Below are 22,367 nucleotides of genomic sequence, written 5' to 3'. Positions count from 1 at the left end.
CACTTGTAGTGTATTCCTTAATTTAGAAGCAATGAAATATCCATGAAAACAACATAGGCACCAAGGTTCCAGTTCTGATAGTAGCTCTAGTTACCTTACTTGTCTAAGCAAGTTACATTATCTTAGTTTACGGATGACTTTACAACAGGATGAGAGTAGCAACACCTACCCCCAACAGTTAATTTCACAAAACTTAGATCATATTTGTGAAAAGTGGTTTTCTAAACTATATAAAGGTTGGTTCTTATATATGTCATCTATGTATTTGTTCAAGGAGGTTACCAAATGTCTGGGCCTCTCAGTTACACTGCAAGCTAAGGCAGGCATTTAGATTTCCTGCACTCACCTCTCCCCATAGCACAGTCCCAAACACACAGTAGGTATTGGATAAATGCGAAATGAATTGAACTATGGTGAACTGACTTCTCAAAGACAGGGATAGCAGAATGCCTCTATGTACTGGTTCCTGATATTGAGAAAAAAGTCAGTGGCACATTTACAAGGAAAGTTGAAAGAGGGCTTTGGAAACAGAGCAAAGGAAAAGAAAAAAAAAGTTCAGGGAAATATAATGTAAACCTCATGAAATTTTTATACACTTAAACCTTGTCCTAGAGAAAGTAGTTCAGTGAAGAAAAGAACAGTATTAATGTGCAGCAGGGGTAGTCTCCCAAGACATGTTATCAAGATTAAACAAGCATTTCTTTCAGAATTGCTCAGAGGCAGACATGCTCTCAGTATTCCAACTCTGCTCTTTTTCCCTTTAAATTTCCCCAAGGTTTGGGGAAATTTATGAATCATTGTTTTTTTTCAGTTAGCTTTTCATCAGTATTTTATTATTTTTTGGCCCTACAGGTTACCAGAATTTTCTACTATCAGAATAATTTTGCTAATTTTTAGACTTTATAAAGAAAGACTGTCTGAGGGAGTTTGAAAAAAAAGCTACAGTAAAAATACAAATAACAATGTTAATGATAATATTTAAATTACATATACATGATACTATTTTTTTCAAGATTGTGGGCAGTTATTTCCTAGCAAACCAAGACTGGAGTAGACAAACTCTAGCAGGAGAGTTCTTAAGATTGTTCAGGGGAGGGAAATTAACAGAGGAAATGCCCACTTGCCTGGTTTCAGTGGGTGGTTCAGACTGATCTGGAGAGTCCTACTAGCAAGGAAATGATTGGATCCTTTGGATCAATTTTAGGGGCTTGAGAAGCAAGTTTTGGTTGATCTCATAATTTTGGGCTCTCCTAGGCCTGTGCTACTTCTAGTAGGAGTATGTCTCCCCCTGGAGGGAAAATGGAGCATTTGTTCCTTCAGGTTTCTTGCTCAGAATTCAATAATTAGGTTTTTTTCCCTTCCTCCCTTCATTCATCCATTCATTCAACAAATACTTATTTAATCCTATTATTTTGCTGTTTGTTATGATCCAGCTGAAAGTAAGATCAGCAAGGTCCCTGTCTCCAGGGAAATTATAGGTTAGTGTGAGAAATGAACATTAAAGAATCACCTGAATGCCTAAATAATCACAATAGTGGTAAGTTACATAAAGGAAAAGTGTGGAGGATAATATGACCTTTCAAAGAAGACCTCAATCGGACTGGGAGTTCAGGGAAAACTTCCCTGAGACCTGGAAGATACATGGATATAGCCAGATCAAAGGTATGGAGGAAGTGAAGGGAGCGGGTCTTCAAGCAAATGGAAAAGAGTATTCAAAGACTTCAAGAAGGAAAGAGCTTAGGAAGTGGAAGAAGAGAAAGAGGTTAGAATAAGGAGGCTGGGGCACAAGTTGAGGCCAGAAAGGTAAGGATGCTCCATATCAGGCAGTGTCTTGGGGGCCATGTGAAGGATTCTAAACTTTATCCCAAAAGAATAGGAAGCTATCGATAGGTTTTATGCAAGTGACATGATCACAGCTGTGTTTTTCAAGGATTACTTTGACTTTCTGTTGAAGAATGGATTATAGAAGGGGCGGAGTAAGGATACCATTAATAGATTACTTCAATATAATGTAGCTATGCAAGAATGAACAATGGCCAGGAGAAGCCCAGAAAAGAGGCAGCTTAGCACAACCTGGGGGTTTCAGAGACTTTTCAGAGGAGATGATAACTGAACAAAGTCTTGAAAGATTAGAAGGAGTAAATAAGGTAAAGAAAGGTGGGAGTTTTTCCTCAGGAAAAGAAGTAATAACTTATTTAGACCAGTCATTCTTCTGAAAACAATTAAAATATTGGATAGAATATTTTTTTTAAATCTCCCTAAAAATACCCAAGGTGGTTTCAAATGGGATTCTTTAAAGACCTATAATCTATTTTATTTTATTTCAAATTGAAGAATAGTTGATTTACAATATTATATGAGTTTCAGGTGTACAACATAGTGATTCAGTATTTTCATAGATTATACTCCATTTAAATTGATTATAAAATATTGGCTATATTCCCTGTGCTGTACAATATATCTTTGTAGCTTATTTATTTTATGCATAGTAGTTTATGCCTTTTGATCTCTTACTCCTATCTTGTCTCTGCCCCCTTCCCTCTCCTCATTGATTTGTTTTCTGTATCTTTGAGTTAAAGACTTACAATCTCAATTCTATTCCAAAACACAGAAGAAAGACAACTTCAAAACTTCTTTAAAGAAATAAATATAACACTGAAACTGGAATTGGATAAAGATTGCACAAAAGGGAACACTACAGACCAATCTCATGTATGAATATCAATGCAAATATCTTAAATAAAACATTAGCAAATGGAATCAAACAGCATGAAATGTCATGACCAAGTGTCAACTGCTTCAGAAATACAAAGATGGTTCAATGTTAGAATATACATTAATATATTTAATTATGTTATTATATATAAGAAGAAAAGATCTTGCAATTATCTCCATAGTGCTGGAAAAATATTTGAGAAAATTCAAGATGTATTCCTAGTAAAAATAACTTTCAAAAGAGGAATAAAAAACTATTTTCTTAATGTCACAAAGTATCTTGCTTACCAACATCTATCTTACTATTTTCATGGGAAAGCACCTGCAGCATCCCTACTAATATCTAAAGCAAAACGAGGCTATCCACTACTACTGTAACATCTAACATATTGTTGGATGTATTTGCCACAGCATTGTTACAAAGAAAGAATTAAATGTATGAGAATTGTAGATAATCTGATGGTGAGTCTAGAAAATGAAAGTAAATCAATGGAAAAACTACTGCATACAAAAAGATGATTCAGTAAGGCAGCAGGATATAAAAGCAATTTGCAGAAGTCAGTAGGCTTCATAGAAACAAGGAAGAACCAGTGAGAAGATAACATAGAGAACACCTACATCCCATTTAATAGCAACCATAATCACAAAATTCCTAGGAATAAAGTTAAGAAGAAATATGTAAAAATCTATGAGAAAAATTTTATAATATTACCCAAAGACACACAAGTGGACTTGAACAAATGAAAGACATACCTTAAGTGAATTTGTAAATTTAATATAATTCCAATAAAAATTTCAACAAGATTTTTGTTTGTTTTTTAGTTAGACAAATTGATTCTTATGCTCATATGGAAAAAATAAACAAGAACTTCCAGGGAAACCCCAAAAAGAAGAGCAATGAGGAGGGGTCAGTCTTACTAGACATTTAAAGTACTATAAAGCCTTCATAATTAAAATGGTGTAGAATTGGTACATGAATAGGCAGACACTAGTAGAACATAATAAAAAGTCAATCCAATACATGAAGAAATTTATTAATGATAAGGACATTTCAAAATAATGAAAAAATGGACTCAAATAAATGCTGTTGAGACAACTAGGCATCATTTGGAAAAAGATAAACTTGTATCTATAGCTTATACTGCACACCAATATAAACTCCAAATGGATCAGTTAATTAAACATAACAAAAATGGAAACCATACAAGTTATAGAAAAAACATGCGTAGATTTCTGTATAGTATTGCCATGGGGGTGGTGGGGAAAGCATTTATATGATTCAAAATATAGAATCAATAAAAGACTGATAAATTCTATTACATACAATTTTTTAAAATTACATGGCCCAAATACTGTAAGACCAAAGACAAAGAATTCACTTGACAAAATATTAACAACTCTATCACAGGAAAAAGTTAATCTCCCTAATGTATAAAGATCTTCTAGAAATAAAAAGATGTAAGCCCAGTAGAAAAATGAGCACAAGACATGGACAGATAGTTTAAAAAGATTCACGCAAGTGACCCTTAAAGTAGTGAAACACACTCAACTCACTCAAAAAAGAAAAGCAAATTACATTACACTGAGATAGAATTTCTTGCTGTGTTGGCAAAAATCCAGTAGTTTGAGAGAACAATTTGTTGCCAAAGCTCTAGGGAAAGAGACATTGATATGCTACTGGTGGAAGTGTAGAATGATACAGCCCTTAAGGAGGGGAATTTTGTATTTTTTGAATTAATTTTTTATTGGAGTATAGTTGAGTTACAATGTTGTGTTAGTTTCTGCTGTATAGCAAAGTGAATCAGTTCTACATATACATATGTCCACTCTTTTTTTTGTTCAAATTCTTTTCCATATAAGTCATTACAGAGTATTGAGTAGAGTTCCCTGTACTATACAGTAGGTCCTTATTAGTTACCTATTTTATAGGGAATTTTGTATTATCTAGCAAAATTACAAATAGATGCATTCACCCTTTAACCCAGCAATCACATTTTCTAGAAATCTGTATTCAAAGTACACTGCACAAACTTGAAATAATGTGTGCACAAGGTTAGTCATTGTGGCATTATTTTTTTTAACATCTTTATTGGAGTATAATTGCTCCACAATGGTGCGTCAGCTTCCGCTCTACAACAAAGTGAATCAGTTATACATATATATATGTCCCCATATCTCTTCCTTCTTGCGTCTCCCTCCCTCCCACCCTCCCTATCCCACCCCTCTAGGTAGTCACAAAGCACCGAGCTGATCTCCCTGTGCTATGCGGCTGCTTCCCACTAGCTATCTATTTTACGTTTGGTAGTGTATATATGTCCATGCCACTCTCTCACGTTGTCCCAGCTTACCCTTCCCCTCCCCGTATCCTCAAGTCCATTCTCTAGTAGGTCTGTGTCTTTATTCCCATCTTGCCCCTAGGTTCTTCATGACTTTTTTTTTTTTTTAAGATTCCATATATATGTGTTAGCATACGTTGTTTGTTTTTCTCTTTCTGATTTACTTCACTCTGTATGACAGACTCTAGGTCCATCCACCTCACTACAAATAACTCAATTCCATTTCTTTTTATGGCTGAGTAATATTCCATTGTATATATGTGGGTGGCATTAATTTAATGGCAAAAAAACCTAGAAATGTCCCAAATACTATCAACAGTGGGGAGTTGAATAGTTAAACTATGGCACATAATGGAATACTATGAAGCTGTAAACATAATGAAGAATATTTTTATATGTTGCTATAGAATAATTGTCACATTGTGTGAGGAAAGGTGCAGAACAAGTTATATGATAGTTACCCTTTGAACAAAATGAAGCATTAGAAAGATAATCCAGAAACTAATGAAAATGGTTATTTATAGAAGGTGAGGAGGAGGAACTGGGATTGGGGGGTAGGAGTGGAAGGGAGACTCCTCTGAGTTTATTTTTGACTTTAGAATCAAGTAATTATTTTACATATTCCAAAAATAAATTAAGCCAAAAAGAAAAAAAAGGACAAGCCCTAAAATTGAAAACAAACAAAATAAACCTAAATGTGTATGATATCAGTAACATAACCAAAAAGAAAGACTTATTTCAAATGACTTTTGAACACAGGACTTTGTCCTTCTTTAGTGGGATATATTCTAAGAACAAAACAAACTGCAAAGTGCTCTTAAATCTTCATTCTGTACTTTTATTGTAGTACTAATACTGGTATTGTGAAACTGTTTTGTGTATGTTATAGGATAAAGTAAATAAGTTCAGTGTAAGAAGTAATAAAAATGTAAAATTAAAAAATAAAATGTAAATATAAAAAATAAAAATGTAAAATTAAATATGTTAAAAATTTAGTGTTTTAATTAAGTTTAAATCAAATCCACAAGATACAGGTATTCTGAAGAAGCCAATAAGCTCACTGAAGAATATGAACAAGCTCAGTGACATGGAGTTTGGAAAGACTTTCTAAATGAGGAAACACAGAAGACTGTTCTTCAGTGGGCCAAGTATGATACTTTCTTAGACAACCTCTGTGAAGCTGATGACATATAGTACCCTGGCACTGAATATGTAGATTGTTCTTAATCCTAAGCATTACATAGTTAGAATGGACCAGATGCTTGGAACATAGGGAATATCATTATCTATGAAGAAAATTATTTCAAGTCACAGACAATAAAAGACATTTAAATATTTTGGCTTCTAGTCAAGGGAAATGTGAAGAGAACACTTTTCACAGATGGCTAGAAGGTCTCTTTGTAAAAGAAGTGACATACTACAGACATATCTGGATTACAAGCAAGCAATAATGTGTGTTTGAGTGTGAGAGAGCTTTTACAAGATACCTGTTTGGAAAAGAAAGGGGACACACATTACAGAATTTCACCAGTGGGTTTGGTGGAATTTTGACTGAAGGGGAATATCCAAGAAGGCCTAAGAACACATATTTTCTCTGCTTAAAAGAATTAAGGACTTTATCTCAAGTGCTACCATTCTCTGGGCACCCAGATTTCCAACTATTCACTGAAAATGAAGTTTAAGGTTCATAAAAGAAGATTCAAAAATTACTCTTGGAAATATTTCATAAAGTCAAATTTGTTTCTTTTGCATTTTTATGGAATTCTTTTTTTCCCCTTAGGATTAAAAAAAAAAACAGGCACACTTTAGGCTGCATTATAGAAATGTTCCCAAAATTATGGATTATGTTGGTTGTTTTAAATGTCGATTGTGGAAAATATTCAGACTCAGGGTTTGGGCACTGCTTTGAAGGTCTTGTTTTCAGAGAAATTGATAGCAAATAAACCAGAAAGTGGGTCCACATATGAAATCCATCCAAACAGGCAAGAAATAGTATCATTGTTTAATGTATTTGAAAGAATTTATACAAATATGAAAGAATTGGAAAAATTCAGAAACTTGTTGCAAAATATCCATTAAAGAAATGAGTTGAAATGTGCCTGTTTCTGGACAATGGAGACCAAAGAGTGAAATAGCAATGAAAGTTTGAAGTCAAACCTTTTATTTAAAGCTATTTTTATTAGAGGAGAACTATATTGTTTAAGTAAACAACTTTATTTTGTAATTGTGCTGAGTTTAAATATGTATAATATTATTGTGAGTCAAAGTAAGGCTTTGACAATTTGGCACAAATTTTAAAGTTTAATATTGAATAAAATGAGGATTATCAAAATTTAAAAATGAATAAAAATTAAAAATTTCACAGGGGAAATATAGCAAATTATAGACTATAGAAGAAAAGATTAGAGAGCTTGAAGACATAGAGATAGAAACTATTCAAAATGAAGCAGAGGAAAAAAAGACTGAAAAAGAAAGGATCAGCGTAAAAGTGACCTGTCAGACATATCAAGCAGTTTAACATACATGTAACTGAAGTTTCAGAAGAGCTGGGGGCTATACGAATATTCAAAGAAATAATGGCTAAAAATTCCAAGTTTGAAAGCTCAATGAAATCCAGGCATAATAAGCTTAAAGAAAACCATGCCAAGGCACATAATAATCAAACTGCTAAAAACCAAGGATAAAGAAAATATTCTAAAAGCAGCCAGATAAAAAAGACAAGTTACATATACAGCAGGGATTGGCAAACTATGGCCATGGGTCAAATCTGGCTCACCTCTTGTTTCTGTAACTAAAGTTTAGTTGGAATACAGCGCATGCATTCATTTATGTATTTGCTATGGCTGCTGCTGTGCCACCTTGGCAGAGTTGAATAGTTTCAATGGAGACTATATGCCTTGAAAAACCTAAAAGACTACCTGAACCTTTACAGGAAAGTTTGCCATCCCCCACTACAGAAAAACAAAGAAAATAATGACAGCTCATTTCTTATAACAGCTAAGCAAGGCAGAAAACAAGGTTGACCTAGAATTTTTTATGCAGCAAAAATACCTGTCACACATAAAGATGAAATAAAGACCATTTTTTCTGCACAAAGTGTATTTTTTTCTATTATGTGTAACATAGGCAAAATTATTTGTCAATAAATTTTTAAGGAATTTCACATGTTCTGATTCTTTCCACTGCAAATCACCTTAGTTTCTCCAAACTCATAATCTTCAAGATAAAATAGCCCTTTCAAAAAGAAGTTGTCGGGCTTCCCTGGTGGCGCAGTGGTAGAGAGTCCGCCTGCCGATGCAGGGGACACGGGTTCGTGGCCCCGTCCGAGAAGATCCCGCATGCCGCGGAGTGGCTGGGCCCGTGAGCCATGGCCACTGAGCCTGGGCGTCCGGAGCCTGTGCCCCACGATGAGAGGCCGCGATAGTGAGAGGCCCGCACACTGCGATGAAGAGTGGCCCCCACTTACCACAACTAGAGAAAGCCCTCGCACAGAAATGAAGATGCAACACAGCAAAAATAAATAAAGTAATTAATAAATTCCTACCCCCAACATCAAAAAAAAAAAAAAAAAAGTCCAGGACCAGATGGCTTCAGAGGTGAATTCTATCAAACATTTAGAGAAGAGCTAACATCCATCCTTCTCAAACTCTTCCAAAATATTGTGGAGGAAGGAACACTCCCAAACTCATTCTATAAGGCCACCATCACCCTGATAACAAAACCAGACAAAGATACTACAAAAAAAGAAAATTACAGACCAATATCACTGATGAATATAGATGCAAAAATCCTCAACAAAATACTAGCAAACAGAATCCAACAACACATTGAAAGGATCACACACCATAATCAAGTGGGATTTATCCCAGGGATGCAAGGATTCTTCAATATATGCAAATCAATGAATGTGATACACCATATTAACAAATTGAAGAATAAAAACCATATGATCATCTCAATAGATGCAGAAAAAGCTTTTGACAAAATTCAATACCCATTTATGATAAAAACTCTCCAGAAAGTGGGCATAGAGGGAACATACCTCAACATAATAAAGGCCATATATGACAACCCCACAGCAAACATCATTCTCAATGGTGAAAAACTGAAAGAATTTCCTCTAAGATCAGGAACAAGACAAGGATGTCCACACTCACCAATATTATTCAACATAGTTTTGGAAGTCCTAGCCACGGCAATCAGGGAAGAAAAAGAAATAAAAGGAATACAAATTGGAAAAGAAGAAGTAAAACTGTCACTGTTTGCAGATGACATGATACTATACATAGAGAATCTTAAAGATGCCACCAGAAAACTACTAGAGCTAATCAATGAATTTGGTAAAGTATCAGGATACAAAATTAATGCACAGAAATCTCTTGCATTCCTATACACTAATGATGAAAAATGTTAAAGAGAAATTATGGAAACACTCCCATTTACCATTGCAACAAAAAGAATAAAATACCTAGGAATAAACCTACCTAGGGAGACAAAAGACCTGTATGGAGAAAACTATAAGACACTGATGAAAGAAATTAAAGATGATACCAACAGATGGAGAGGTATACCATGTTCTTGGATTGGAAGAATCAATATTGTGAAAATGACTATACCACCCAAAGCAATCTACAGATTCAATGCAATCCGTATCAAATTACCAGTGGCATTTTTTAGACAACTAGAACAAAAAATCTTAAAATTTCTATGGAGACACAAAAGACCCCGAATAGTCAAAGCAGTCTTGAGGGAAAAAAACGGAGCTGGAGGAATCAGACTCCCTGACTTCAGACTATATTACAAAGCTACAGTAATCAAGACAATATGGTACTGGCACAAAAACAGAAACATAAATCAGTGGAACAAGATAGAAAGCCCAGAGATAAACCCATGCACCTATGGTCAACTAATCTATGACAAAGGAGGCAAGGATATACAATGGAGAAAAGACAGTCTCTTCAATAAGTGATGCTGGGAAAATGGACAGCTACATGTAAAAGAATGAAATTAGAACACTCCCTAACACCATACACAAAAATAAACTCAAAATGCATTAGAGACCTAAATGTAAGACCGGACACTATAAAACTCTTAGAGGAAAACATAGGAAGAACACTTTTTGACATAAATCACAGCAAGATCTTTTTTGATCCACCTCCTAGAGTAATGGCAATAAAAACAAAAATAAACAAATGGGACCTAATGAAACTTAAAAGCTTTTGCACAGCAAAGGAAACTATAAACAAGATGAAAAGACAACCCTCAGATGGGAGAAAATATCTGCAAATGAATCAACGGACAAAGGATTACTCCCCAAAATATATAAACAGTTCATGCAGCTCAATATTAAAAAAACAAACAACCCAATCAAAAAATGGGCAGAAGACCTAAATAGACATTTCTCCAAAGAAGACGTACAGATGGGCAAGAAGTACATGAAAAGCTGCTCAACATCACTAATTATTAGAGAAATGCAAATCAAAACTACAATGAGGTATCACCTCACACCAGTTAGAATGGGCATCATCAGAAAATCTACAAACAACAAATGCTGGAGAGGGTGTGGAGAAAAGGGAACCCTCTTGCACTGTTGGTGGGAATGTAAATTGATACAGCCACTATGGAGAACAGTATGGAGGTTCCTTAAAAAACTAAAAATAGAATTACCATATGACCCAGCAATCCCACTACTGGGCATATACCCAGAGAAAACCATAATTCGAAAAGACACATGCACCCCAATGTTCATTGCAGCACTGTTTACAATAGCCAGGTCATGGAAGCAACCTAAGTGCCTATCGACAGACGAATGGAGAAAGAAGAAGTGGTACATATATATAATGGAATATTACTCAGCCATAAAAAGGAACAAAATTGGGTCGCTTGTTGAGACGTGGATGGATCTAGAGACAGTCATACAGAGTGAAGTCAGAAAGAGAAAAACAAATATCGTATATTAACGCATATATGTGGAACTGAGAAAATTGGTACAGATGAACTGGTTTGCAGGGCACAAATTGAGACACAGATGTAGACAACAAACGTATGGACACCAAGGGGGGAAAGCCGCGGGGTGGTGGTGGTGGTGGTGGTGTGGTGAACTGGGCGATTGGGATTGACATGTATACACTGATGTGTATAAAATTGGTGACTAATAAGAACCTGCTGTATAAAAAAATAAATAAACTGACATTTAAAAATTAAAAGAAAAAATCATTATTCATATTTATTTTGGTATGTAGTTATTGAAACTTTATAAATAAATATATTTTAAAAAAGAAAAGGAAAGGGAGAAAAAGGTGAGAAAACTTAGAGAACAGCATGAATAAAGGTGGGGAGGCTGGGTGTATGTGCATCTAGAAGGCAAACAGTGAGGCAGAAAGCGGTGGGAAAAAAAGAAGCTGGAAGCTATGGGAAACCTTTGGAATATTTTAAGCTGGGTTGTGAGAAGGCTCAAATGTGAATTTTAAGTAGATTCTTTTTTTTTTAATTTATTTATTTATTTTTGGCCGTGTTGGGTCCTGTTTCTGCGTGAGGGCTCTCTACAGTTGCGGAGAGCAGGGGCCACTCCTCATCGCGGTGCGCGGGCCTCTCACTATCACGGCCCCTCCCATTGCGGAGCACAGCCTCCAGACGCGCGGGCTCAGTAGCTGTGGCTCACGGACCCAGTTGCTCCGCGGCATGTGGGACCCTCCCAAACCAGGGCTCAAACCCGCGTCCCCTAGCATCGGCAGGCAGACTCCCAACCACTGCGCCACCAGGGAAGCCCAAGTAGATTCTTTTAAATGCTGTGAGGAGAGGGATTTACAGGGAGGAGAGAGGGGAGGGGCAGAGGAAAGGCTGAAAGTGGAACTGTCCCAGTCCTCCAGGCATGAGATAACCAGGGCCTCAACTCAGACAAGTAAGACTCTCGCAGTTTTCAAGTCCTCCTGGAAAGGAAAGGCAAGCTCCTTCCTCTCAGGGATCCAGCACTCTCAAGAAGTCCTTTAAGAAATCTTACTGACGGCTGGGCTTCCCTGGTGGCGCAGTGGTTGGGAGTCGGCCTGCCAATGCTGGGGATACGGGTTCGTGCCCCGATCCGGGAAGATCCCACATGCCGCGGAGCGGCTGCACCCGTGAGCCATGGCCGCTGAGCCTCCGCGTCCAGAGACTGTGTTTCTCAGCGGGAGAGGCCACAACAGCGAGAGGCCCGCGTACCGCGGGAGAGGGGGGAAAAAATCTTACTTAAATGTTTTATCCTGCCTCTTGTCCTCATAGTGGAATCAGGGTATGATGCTGCCCTCTATCCTCTGTGCTGGTTTGTCTCAGAGTTTAAAGTCTATGGAGAATCTCCTTCTAGCTTTTCCTTCTCTCTCACCTCTGTTGATTATTTCTTTTCTTCCCTTAGACTTTAGACTCAGATTACAGCCCTGGTATCATCTCCATGCTCCATCTCCATCTGCATTGAACCTGTCTCCTTAATCACTCTTTTTTATGAAAAGAATATCCCCGAAACACTAATAAAAATTCACAAGTATGAAGCAGAGAGGTCTTATGTCCCAGATATCTCATTACAATTGAAACACCAGTGATTTCAATGTTCTAGTAATGTAAAATTGTGAGCAGTTTATTGTCTTTCACACATGCAAGTGTCTTGGACGGTACTCATTGTTCTGCTGAGCAGCAAAAGCCACTAATGTCCTTGGAAAGAGGGAATTGAGTTTTAATAATACATGAAGTAACTGGAAGGGTGTGTGATATGGTGATGGATGAGCTAGGATGAATAGGAGATTGGGTATGTGACTCAGGATCACCCTCTGAGGGGAACTGAGTCCCAGTTTAATGCATTTTATCTGGGCAATTACCAGTGAAATTGCCCTCTGCTTCTTGCAGAACCAGATAACACGGCTGAGAATAGCAAGTTCTTATTGAAATTGTCCTACTAAGTTTGTTTAAAACTAACCTCAATTCCTGGAATACTGTTTTTCTGATCCAGGTTTGATGTTTGGTTTTTAATTTGATTTTACTATCCTGGAAAAACTGATCTTTATATCTCCTTTGTTATATATTTGATCACTGTGGAGAGTTTTTGTTTGTTTATTTTGGTTTGATCATAGAACAGAAGTAGGGAAGGCATAAGCAGAGGACAAAAAGGCCTCAGTTTTATTATAGTATAAAGTACCCTGGGCTAATATTATACTAAATTACTAGCTTATCAGCTCAAGAACTCAAAGGGAAGAGAAACCCTAGCTTTACAGCACAGTAACCTTTCTCTTCATAATATCCCTTCTCAGTTAGCTACCAAACTTTTTTTTTTTTTTTTTTGCGGTACGCGGGCCTCTCACTGTTGTGGCCTCTCCCGTTGCGGAGCACAGGCTCCGGACGCACAGGCTCAGCAGCCATGGCTCATGGGCCCAGCCGCTGCGCGGCATGTGGGATCTTCCCGGACCGGGGCACGAACCTGTGTCCCCTGCATCAGCAGGCGGACTCTCAACCACTGCGCCACCAGGGAAGCCCAGCTACCAATCTTATAACCAGTAGCAGGGTACTTTTTCTGAGCCTGTCTCTAGTAGAATAAGAGTATAAATCAGTTCTTCTCTGTGACATACAGGATGGGGATACAGGCTTGGCATCATCCCATTCTCAAACATTTGGGGGGAGAGGAAAGCATGCAGTCCTCTGACCTTGAAGTTGGACTAAAACTTGGCCCCATTCTTTGACACTTTGATGGGGATAGTGGTGGAATATGCTGCTGGGGGTTCCAGTGGGTGGCTAGGTGATAATTCTTATTTCAAAGCTACAAGCACTTTTTTATCTTGCAGGAGGTGGGGACTTCCATGCGTCTTACAGTAAGTATTCCTTTGTACAAGGAAAGCCAGTAAAAGGGCCATTTAACTGTGTGAACATAAGCCATAGATCATCAAAGTAGATGGCTAAAACCAAAGATAACCTGCTCTCTAAGATAAGGCAGAGTTGGAGCTCTGCAGGCTATGTGTCCTTAAGGGAGATGTTTCTTTTTCTAAGTATGGATTCAGGCTTCATTCATTCATTTATTCAACATGTATTTATTGAGCATCTCCCAGGTGCCAGGCACTATTCTAGCGCTGGAGATATTGCAGTGAACAAAACCAAACCTCTGCCCTAATGGATCTTACACCTAGTTGGAGGTGAAAGACAATAAATAAATACATAACTGAATAAACAAAGATGTTAATGGCTGTGGAGATGTATAAAGCAAAGTAGAGGGACTAGAGCATTCCAGAGCAAAGGGGATCCTAGTGCCTTAAAACAAATAAAGCAGGCATTGTGTCTATAAACTGTGAATGTGTAGTTGATCACAGAAGATGGAGCTGCTTTCATGTAAGACTTCTTAAAACAGGGGCTTCAGGATCTTGGTGAAAAAGTTGGAGAATGGGCCCTCCTCCTCACTTCTGCCTAAGATGCAGCACCTTTGCAGTCCTTTGAAGATGTGGATTACTTTTGGGGGACCCTGTTCATGACATAATCATGAATACTAGTGTAATTGTGTGTGTTGAATAGAACCATAGTGCACCCTCACAGTGGTTGCTCTACTAGTGCAGCTGACAGTGCCTTGCTGGCCCTTGGAATACCACCTCATAGCAAAAGGGAAGTGGTAGGAACCACTTTTGATAGTATTTTTAGGGCCTTGAGAAGTCTGGAGAGAGCATAAATAGAGGCATTAGTAAGAGTGAGACCTGAAAAATTTTTTATATATTGTCCACAGACTTCCTTAAGATATGACAGGTGAGAAGGGGCCTAGAAACTTGCATAAGTCAGTATTAAGGAACTAAATTTCTAAAAATTCTTTTAAATGGAAGAGAAGTCTGAGGCAGACATACCACAGTCCATACCATGCCCAGATACTTGGACATAATTTCCTCCAAATCTGACTGATACTCTGGGAGAGGCAATTTGCCAAGCAAAATTGCCCCATGGCACCAGAAATTGTGGATGTTCTCAGGTGGTACAGCATTATCCATGCCTAATGAGTATCCTCACTTGGGGACAAACCAGGCCCTGAGCTATTGGCAACTTTCTGGGGGCAGAAAAATATATGGAGAGGATGCATGAGGAGGGTGCACCAGGCCCTGCACCAGAGGTCATGGGTGGCTCCAGAGCTTGGAATGTCTGTGTCTATGGCTAACTGCCCAGCGACACTTGGACTGGAACTAGTCCAGAGTGGTACAGGATAAATGACTAAACATGCACTGAAAGGGGAAAAACGCTTTGCAAGTGTTGATACAAGAAAAGCTGTTGCAGTGGGCAATGAAGAAAGGGGAAGTAGTGTAAAAACAAGTAAAGCAGGTTTAATTGAAATGACAGGTTATTTTCAGTGGAAGTGCAGACTGCATGAGAAGTCGGAAGGTCCCCTGGTATTCTTGCTCTGAGTAAAGTTAATATGAGTGAAAAAGAAATGGGGAGGGGTGGCCTTTAGGATTCCTAAAATTAGGTTGAAGGCACAACGCAAGCAACTGATAGCCCAGCTCTGGGCTTAAGTGAGGGATGTGTGTGTGTGTGTGTGTGTGTGTGTGTGTGTGTGTGTCTTACCTCATGACCATATCTGTGACAGTAGAGACTCCTGAGTGTGTGAACAGTTGGACCCCCTCTCCAGTCAGAGGCTCATATGGATTTCGGATCTTTACAAACGACCGCGCTCATTTCTCTGTACAAGTGTGGAGGAGATGAGCAAAGCAGGTTGGTTGTAACACCAGGCCACCCACACACTCATGATGGGAAAATTTAGTCTATGTGACAGACAAAATCCACAATAATGTGATTATTCTCAGCCTCTCAGTCTTTCTTACCCTCTTGGAAGGAGACCCCTGTCACTGACAGCTGGGGCTCCTGGTACCTGTGCAGATCAGGGAACTGAGGGACAGAATCAAAGGAGCTGAAACAAGGACAAGGAGTTTCTTCTTGCGGAAGAGAAAAAGAATACACTCGAAGTAAAGGGGGGGCTTCCCTGGTGGCGCAGTTGTTGAGAGTCCGCCTGCCGATGCAGGGGACACGGGTTCGTGCCCCGATCTGGGAAGATCCCACATGCTGCGGAGCGGCTGGGCCTGTGAGCCATGGCCGCTGAGCCTGCACGTCCGGAGTCTGTGCTCCGCAACGGGAGAGGCCACAATGGTGAGAGGCCCGCGCACCGCAAAAAAAAAAAAAAAAAAAAAGTAAAGGGGGTGGGGGAGTGAAGAAGCAAGGGCCAGCCTTGAGAGAACGTTTGGGGGTGTTGGGGAAGAGGGGAGAGAGAAAGGCAGCAACAGCTATGGTCACATGAGCGAGATGAATAGAGAAGGAGAGAAGAGAAGTTTAAGATGTTTTGCTCTGTGCTAAGAATGTAAAACCCTTTAGAGTGTTTCCAGAGACATAATAAAAATCTCAATTGCTTTTTAATTCTTTTTTGTTATTAGATGTGTTTCTTTTGAATGTGATATCATGCTGAGATGGGCCACAAGGCAGCTCAGCTTCATAAAATTTACATCTGGGGAGTACTGTCTGGGATTGCGGACCTATGGTGCAGCAGTCAGCTGTTCCTTGATTTTGACCATCATTCTAGATCTGAGTCAAGCGAGCATCTTTATTACAGTTGCTGGATTTATAGTGCAAAAAGTACACCAGCTATATAAAATAGACACTGGAGATAAACTAGACACGAGACAGAGGAAAATGGCAGAGACTATTAAGAATCACAATTTTAGTGAAATTTGAAGTTTGGAACTAGGTGTACCTGACGGAGACCTTTATCTATGCAGCATGAGTCTATTCCCCCCATGAGCTGATGAGATTGGGATGAAGGAATAGAACAGCTAAGGTGATTCCCAGAGGAAAAGAAAAAGGCAGGAAGCAGAAGAGGAGTGCATAGGGCTTATTTTTTCTTGCTGTGTCTGAATACTCTAGTGATATGGCCAGAGTACCTATCCATTCAGCTTGGGGATGGACCCAATTAACAACCCCCAGGGCCCTGGCTTCCAGAGGGCCCAGCACTGTAACCCAAACAGCTGACTGAGGTTCTGCTCCACTCTCTGCATCTGTCCCCCTTACTTTTCTGAGACTAGACCTCTCCTATTTCCCCTTGTCTCAATTTCACACAGAATTCCTAAAATTATCTGGTTCTGAATCTGAGGCGCCAATTGTCTCCTTGTATTTTCAAGTCTTGCTACTAGTCCACACCCCCAGATCCCACCTACCCTTGGCTCTCCAATGTCTGACTTGGAACTTGACTGGATCAGCCACACCCCTTGATCTCTGCACTGTTTCCCATATTCTTTCATGCTTCTCCAATAACTTCCCCTCCCTCTAGGCTCAGACCCCCTGTACTCTCAGCAGACCTCATGCCAGCGTCTCTGGGGAGCATGATGTAATCTTATGCTGAAAGCCTTGACGTACATGGTGTCCGCAACAACAGTGGCAAAGGGCCTTGTATGATGGCATAACCCAGCTCCTACTGTATGGGGGCTATGTTTAATGTAAGGTTAAGGCTAAGATGGGAGGCCCTGTGCTGGGGACAGGGTCAGTTCTTATAGGTAGAAGGCAGGGGCCTATCTGAAGAGTGAGGGAGCTGGCAAGGTGAAATCATCCATGTGAAGTGCTGGTCAAGAGATGTGAAGTAACAGACCCAGGCAAAAAATCTGAAAATCATGCCAGTCTTTTCTGACTATAGCAAAAATCTCCAGGGAAAGACGAACAGCAGGGTTGAGTCCATAAGCCCTAAGACTATGCTTGCTATAAACTTATACTGTGTAAGCTCAGCTGTTTTGGGTGTGTCTTGTCTGTTTCTAGTTTTCCTACAGCTCCTTTTTGGTAAAGTCTTTTCCTGAATATCAGCTCACTTTGGTTGTGCTTAGGCAAACCAAGGAAAAGCATTTCTGTCTTCTCCTGAGCTTTAGGAATAACCTGTGGGACACATGGTGGAGGTGGGAGTGATAACTGAGGTGAGAGTCACAGGTCTGTGGAACGGAGGAAGGATGGAATGAGCAAGCAAATAGGATTGAATCATAGAAGATACAATAGGTTTTTAAATTTTCTCCATATATTTGTTTTGGGAAATCAAATTTCTAATGGCTGCATAATACTTTATTATATCAACACTGCCTTTGATTAAACATTTTGCTGTTTAGGATATTTCCCCACTTGTTTCTATTTTATAGCAGTAAGACAAGGAATAAGCCAAAGAGTTTTTTGGTGCCAGAAAAGTTTCTCTGGGCCAGCCCCACTCCTCACCACTAGAGTATGCAAGCAGGGAAACCTCAAGGTAACACATTTGCTATCACTGAACCACTAGTATACGAAACGCTCACCCATACCTAGCTCTTCCCAATCTTGAAATGATACAGCTTTTCTCTTCGCCAGATTTACTTTTTCTTGTGAGCTTCATTTTTGGTTTCTGAACACTTGGCTTCTCCAATTTACTAAGGTCATATTATTAGTTAATATGCTGCTGCCCAGGTATTGTTTGCTTTGCAATCTGAAGTCATCTGTAAATGTATTAAATTCAACTTTTCTTCCTCCTCCTCCTTTCCCACTCCGCTCCTCAAAAAGGGAAAGGCATTGTCACAAAGGTTGAGACACTCCGTGTATGTCTGTACATGGGTGGTGGGCCTGCTGAGGGGGAATTACCCTTACATAATCCTTCCTCCCCATCCCTTCCACACATTGTCGACAGTTCGCCCTTTCAACTGTGAGCTGATGCAGTGTTATTCAGAGTTAGAAATAATATTACCCAATATTACCCAGTCCAATCCCCTAACAGATCAGGAAAATGATTTATTCAGGGTCTCTGAACTAATAAGTGGAAGAAACAAAACTGAATTCAGGTCTCCTAAAATCCACTGCCTGTGAGCTGGAGAGTAATGGATGAGGGAATGGGACGCAGTGGTTCTTATTAAATTATTCATTCAACAAACGTACTGAGCATTTACTTACTACGCGCCAGGTTCTATTTTGGGTGCTGGGGATTCCGTGCTGGAGGACACGGAGGAGACAAGTATCTCTGTTCTTACGGAGCTTTCTTTCTCAAAACTGAAGCGCTTTGCCTCACCGTGCTGGAAGAACCCCCAGTGCCCTGAGTAGAAGCGGTTCGGTCTCAAATGGGAAGGAATCCCATCTTTTCTCGGCTCCTGTACTATCTTATCTACAGCGAGGGCTGATTTACTGCAGAAGCAGAAGGGAGTGGCGGAAACCTCCGTAGTGCCCTCCCGCGCCTCTGCACCTCTAAGGCCGGGCGGGGCCGGCTCCAGGGCGCCGTCGCGCCCCAGCTCTAGTCTGGGTAATAGGGTCGGCCTCGCTACCCGCTCTGCTTCCCTGCTGGAGGACAGAGAAGCAGGACGCGGCTCTAACGTCCTCCTCAGAGAAAGGATTTCGGGCGGGTGAAAATCCTTCCAAGGCTGTCGCGCTCGGTGTCTACCACCCAGGCTAGGGGAGGGACGATGTTTCCCCGACCTAGGGATTTATGCAGCAAACTGCTCTCTCATGCTGCTCTATTAAACATTGCAGCCACACGCTCTTTCAGCCTCAGCTGAGGCCACTGCAGCGTCCCCTCCCCTCCCGCTCCGCCCGCTAGCTCAGACTCCAGAGCCCCACTGCAGCTTCCCAACCATCCTCCCTTTCCCTCTCCACTTCCTGGTTGCCATGGAGACACACGTCATTTAAGTGCCGTGCGTCGCCTTGGAAACAGAGGAGCATCCGCGGCTCGGCTGGGAGACCCGCCCGTGTCACTTCCAACCACACTCGCGGGCGCTGCCCGTTAATGGCCGAGGGGAGTCCCGAGCTCGACCCGCTGCTGGCCTCTGCCTCGACCTGAGCTCCTGTGCGAGCGCTTCCGTGACCCAGGGAGCCCGCAGGCACTTGCCGCTCTTAGCGCCCAGAGGGCGGAGCTGACACGGGTGCAATTCAGGAGTCTAGGTAGGGCAGGGCGCTTTCGCCCAGTGGCGAGCCGGAGAGACGCCGGCCCTGGGACTGTAGCGCGATCCTCGTCCCGCAGGCTCTTCCCGGCCTCCCCGATCCCGCCCGCACCCTCCGCCTGAGACTCACCTCCTCACGTCGGCTCCCTGCCCCTCTAGGGAGCATCCTCTTCCCAGCCCCTCCGGGCACCTCTCCCCCTCCCCGTACCTTCCCCCCACCTCGAGGCCGGGCTGGACCGGACCCGGAGCCGCCACCGCCCGCTTCTGCCATTCAATGGAGGACGGTCTGCTAGAGATCATGACCAAGGACGGCGGCGACATGCCGGCACCTCTGGAGGTGTCCACAGTGCCGGCCGTGGGGGACGTGATCTCCGGGGAGTACAACGGCGGCATGAAGGAGCTGATGGAGCACCTGAAGGCCCAGCTGCAGGCCCTGTTTGAGGACGTGAGGGCCATGCGGGGGGCCCTGGACGAGCAGGCCTCGCACATCCAGGTGCTCTCGGACGACGTGTGCGCCAACCAGCGAGCCATCGTCTCCATGTGCCGGATTATGACCACCGCGCCCCGCCAGGGTGGCCTGGGCGTGGTCGGTGGCAAGGGGAGCTTCCCGGGCGCCCCTCAAGAGCCGGAGACCCCTTCGCTTGGGATCGGGGACAGCGGTTTGCTGGGTCGCGATCCTGAGGACGAGGAGGACGACGATTCAGAAGAGAAAGAGATGCCCAGCTCCGCCACACCCACTAGTCACTGCGAGCGCCCCGAGAGCCCCTGTGCTGGCCTCCTTGGGGGGGACGGGCCACTTGTGGAGCCCCTCGACCTGCCCGACATTACCCTGCTGCAGCTGGAGGGAGAGGCCTCTCTGTGAGGGGACTCCGAGGGGGCACTACTTTCCCGGGCTGGCTTTGGGTTTCCGAGCGCATGACGCGAGAGGACTGAACCGCGCGGTGCAGCAGGCTTCACTCTGACCGCTACTCTTGCGGGTCAGGCGGAAGAGACTCCCTCGAGGAAGCATTTATAGGGTGAAGGACTCTGGGAGCATCAAGAATTCTTTCTGCCTGACCAAGCGAGACGTAGCAAACTGCGGAAAGGTGAGGTTGCGGGAGAGGAAGCGCCCATCTCTGGACTCCCATCCAACCCCCTACCCTGCCCTTTCCCCCTCTCCAGCCAACAGGAGAACCCCTGAATTGTGTAAATAAAATTCTGCTTTTTCTATTCTGAAAAAGGACTTATCTAGGACTCTGGCAAATAATCTCTAACGATTTACCTAGAAATTAAGGAGTTGGGGGTATTCTGTTCTGGCAACAGAAAATTTACCCTTCTGATGAATCCAAGCTATTCAGCGTTCTGCAGAAGCCTCTCCCCCTCACAGATCTCTGCGGCTGCTGATTGGTAAAAGAAGCTTGAGGAGGGAACTGCAGCCCTAGGAGTCTGGGTGAATGGGGTTCCAAGGGCCTCTGGGCTGGGAGGAGCTGGCTATCAATGTGCATGAAGACATAATAGCTCAACCTCTAGGATTTTGCATGCAGAGTGGATCCTGCCTTGTCACTGACTTCATCTGGGATTGTTTTATCCACTCACTGAGGCTTAGAGAACAAAGAGCCCAGTTCACAGGCAGAGACTTGGGGATGCTCAGCAACAGCCCAGATTTAGGGGACATTGAGGGTCTCTTGGGGGCCGCAGCCAAAAACTGTCTCTTTCCTGGCTATACCTGCTTAACTTCAGTTTTCTTTTCCCGTCAACACTTCCCTGCCCGCTGCCTTTTGGTGCTGCTTCCATAATGTCTTGTGTGCGTTATGTGTGTCGACCCGTGTAGTAGTGTGTGAGCCCTGAGGGGCAGGGCTTGTGGCTCTGGTGTTAGGTTCCGGGGGCTTCAGACCCTTCTGTGAGGCCCAGGCTCTCACGGCGCTTTCCCCTCTCCTCTCCTCTTTCACCCCCACAACCGGGGCATGGAGCATGTGGCTGCCCTGAGGTTCCTCACTGACGTGCTTCCTTCCCACCTCCTCAAGTGGTGACTTTGTGTGCCCTTCCTCCTCCTCCGTGTATCCCTTCTCAGTGCTTTCCTTGGTGTTAACCTTAATAAAGAGGCGTCATCTCCCCTCCTTGCTGACTGGTACTAGGGCGATGTCAGGGTGGGGCTTCTGGACCCACTGCATGGACACAGGCTTAGCAGGAACTACAGGGACCATGCCTTTCCTCCTCTCTTCTTGCCTCTGGTTCCAAGGAGTTGACCGTCCTTGCCCTGATTGGGACATGCGTTGCCAACTCTACCTGCTGTCATTTCCAACCTGGACCTTCACCTCAAGCTGGAGAGGGTACGTGTTGAGACTCCCAAACTAACAAGGGTTTTTAGTAGCTAGAACTCCAGATGTGCAGGAGACTTCTTTTCAGTGAAGCACCTGGCTCCTGGGAGATGATTTCCAAA

General features: G+C 42.1%; 1 protein-coding gene across 1 annotated transcript; it reads left to right on the top strand.

Moving 5' to 3' along the window:
• Positions 1–20,153: 20,153 nt before the first annotated feature.
• Positions 20,154–20,810, top strand: CCDC184 (coiled-coil domain containing 184; the record flags this gene model as incomplete). The annotated part of the gene is made up of 1 exon (XM_081249301.1): positions 20,154–20,810. Exon 1 carries the CDS (start codon positions 20,223–20,225, stop codon positions 20,808–20,810), a length of 588 nt encoding a protein of 195 aa, XP_081105427.1. The 5' UTR covers positions 20,154–20,222.
• Between the last annotated feature and the right edge of the window lie 1,557 nt (positions 20,811–22,367).

The sequence above is a fragment of the Mesoplodon bidens genome (assembly GCF_964165515.1).
Source record: "Mesoplodon bidens genome assembly, chromosome: 11".
Taxonomy (NCBI): Eukaryota; Metazoa; Chordata; class Mammalia; order Artiodactyla; family Ziphiidae; genus Mesoplodon; species Mesoplodon bidens.
Note: the sequence above shows the minus strand (reverse complement) of the source record. Positions and strands in the feature narration are given on the sequence as shown.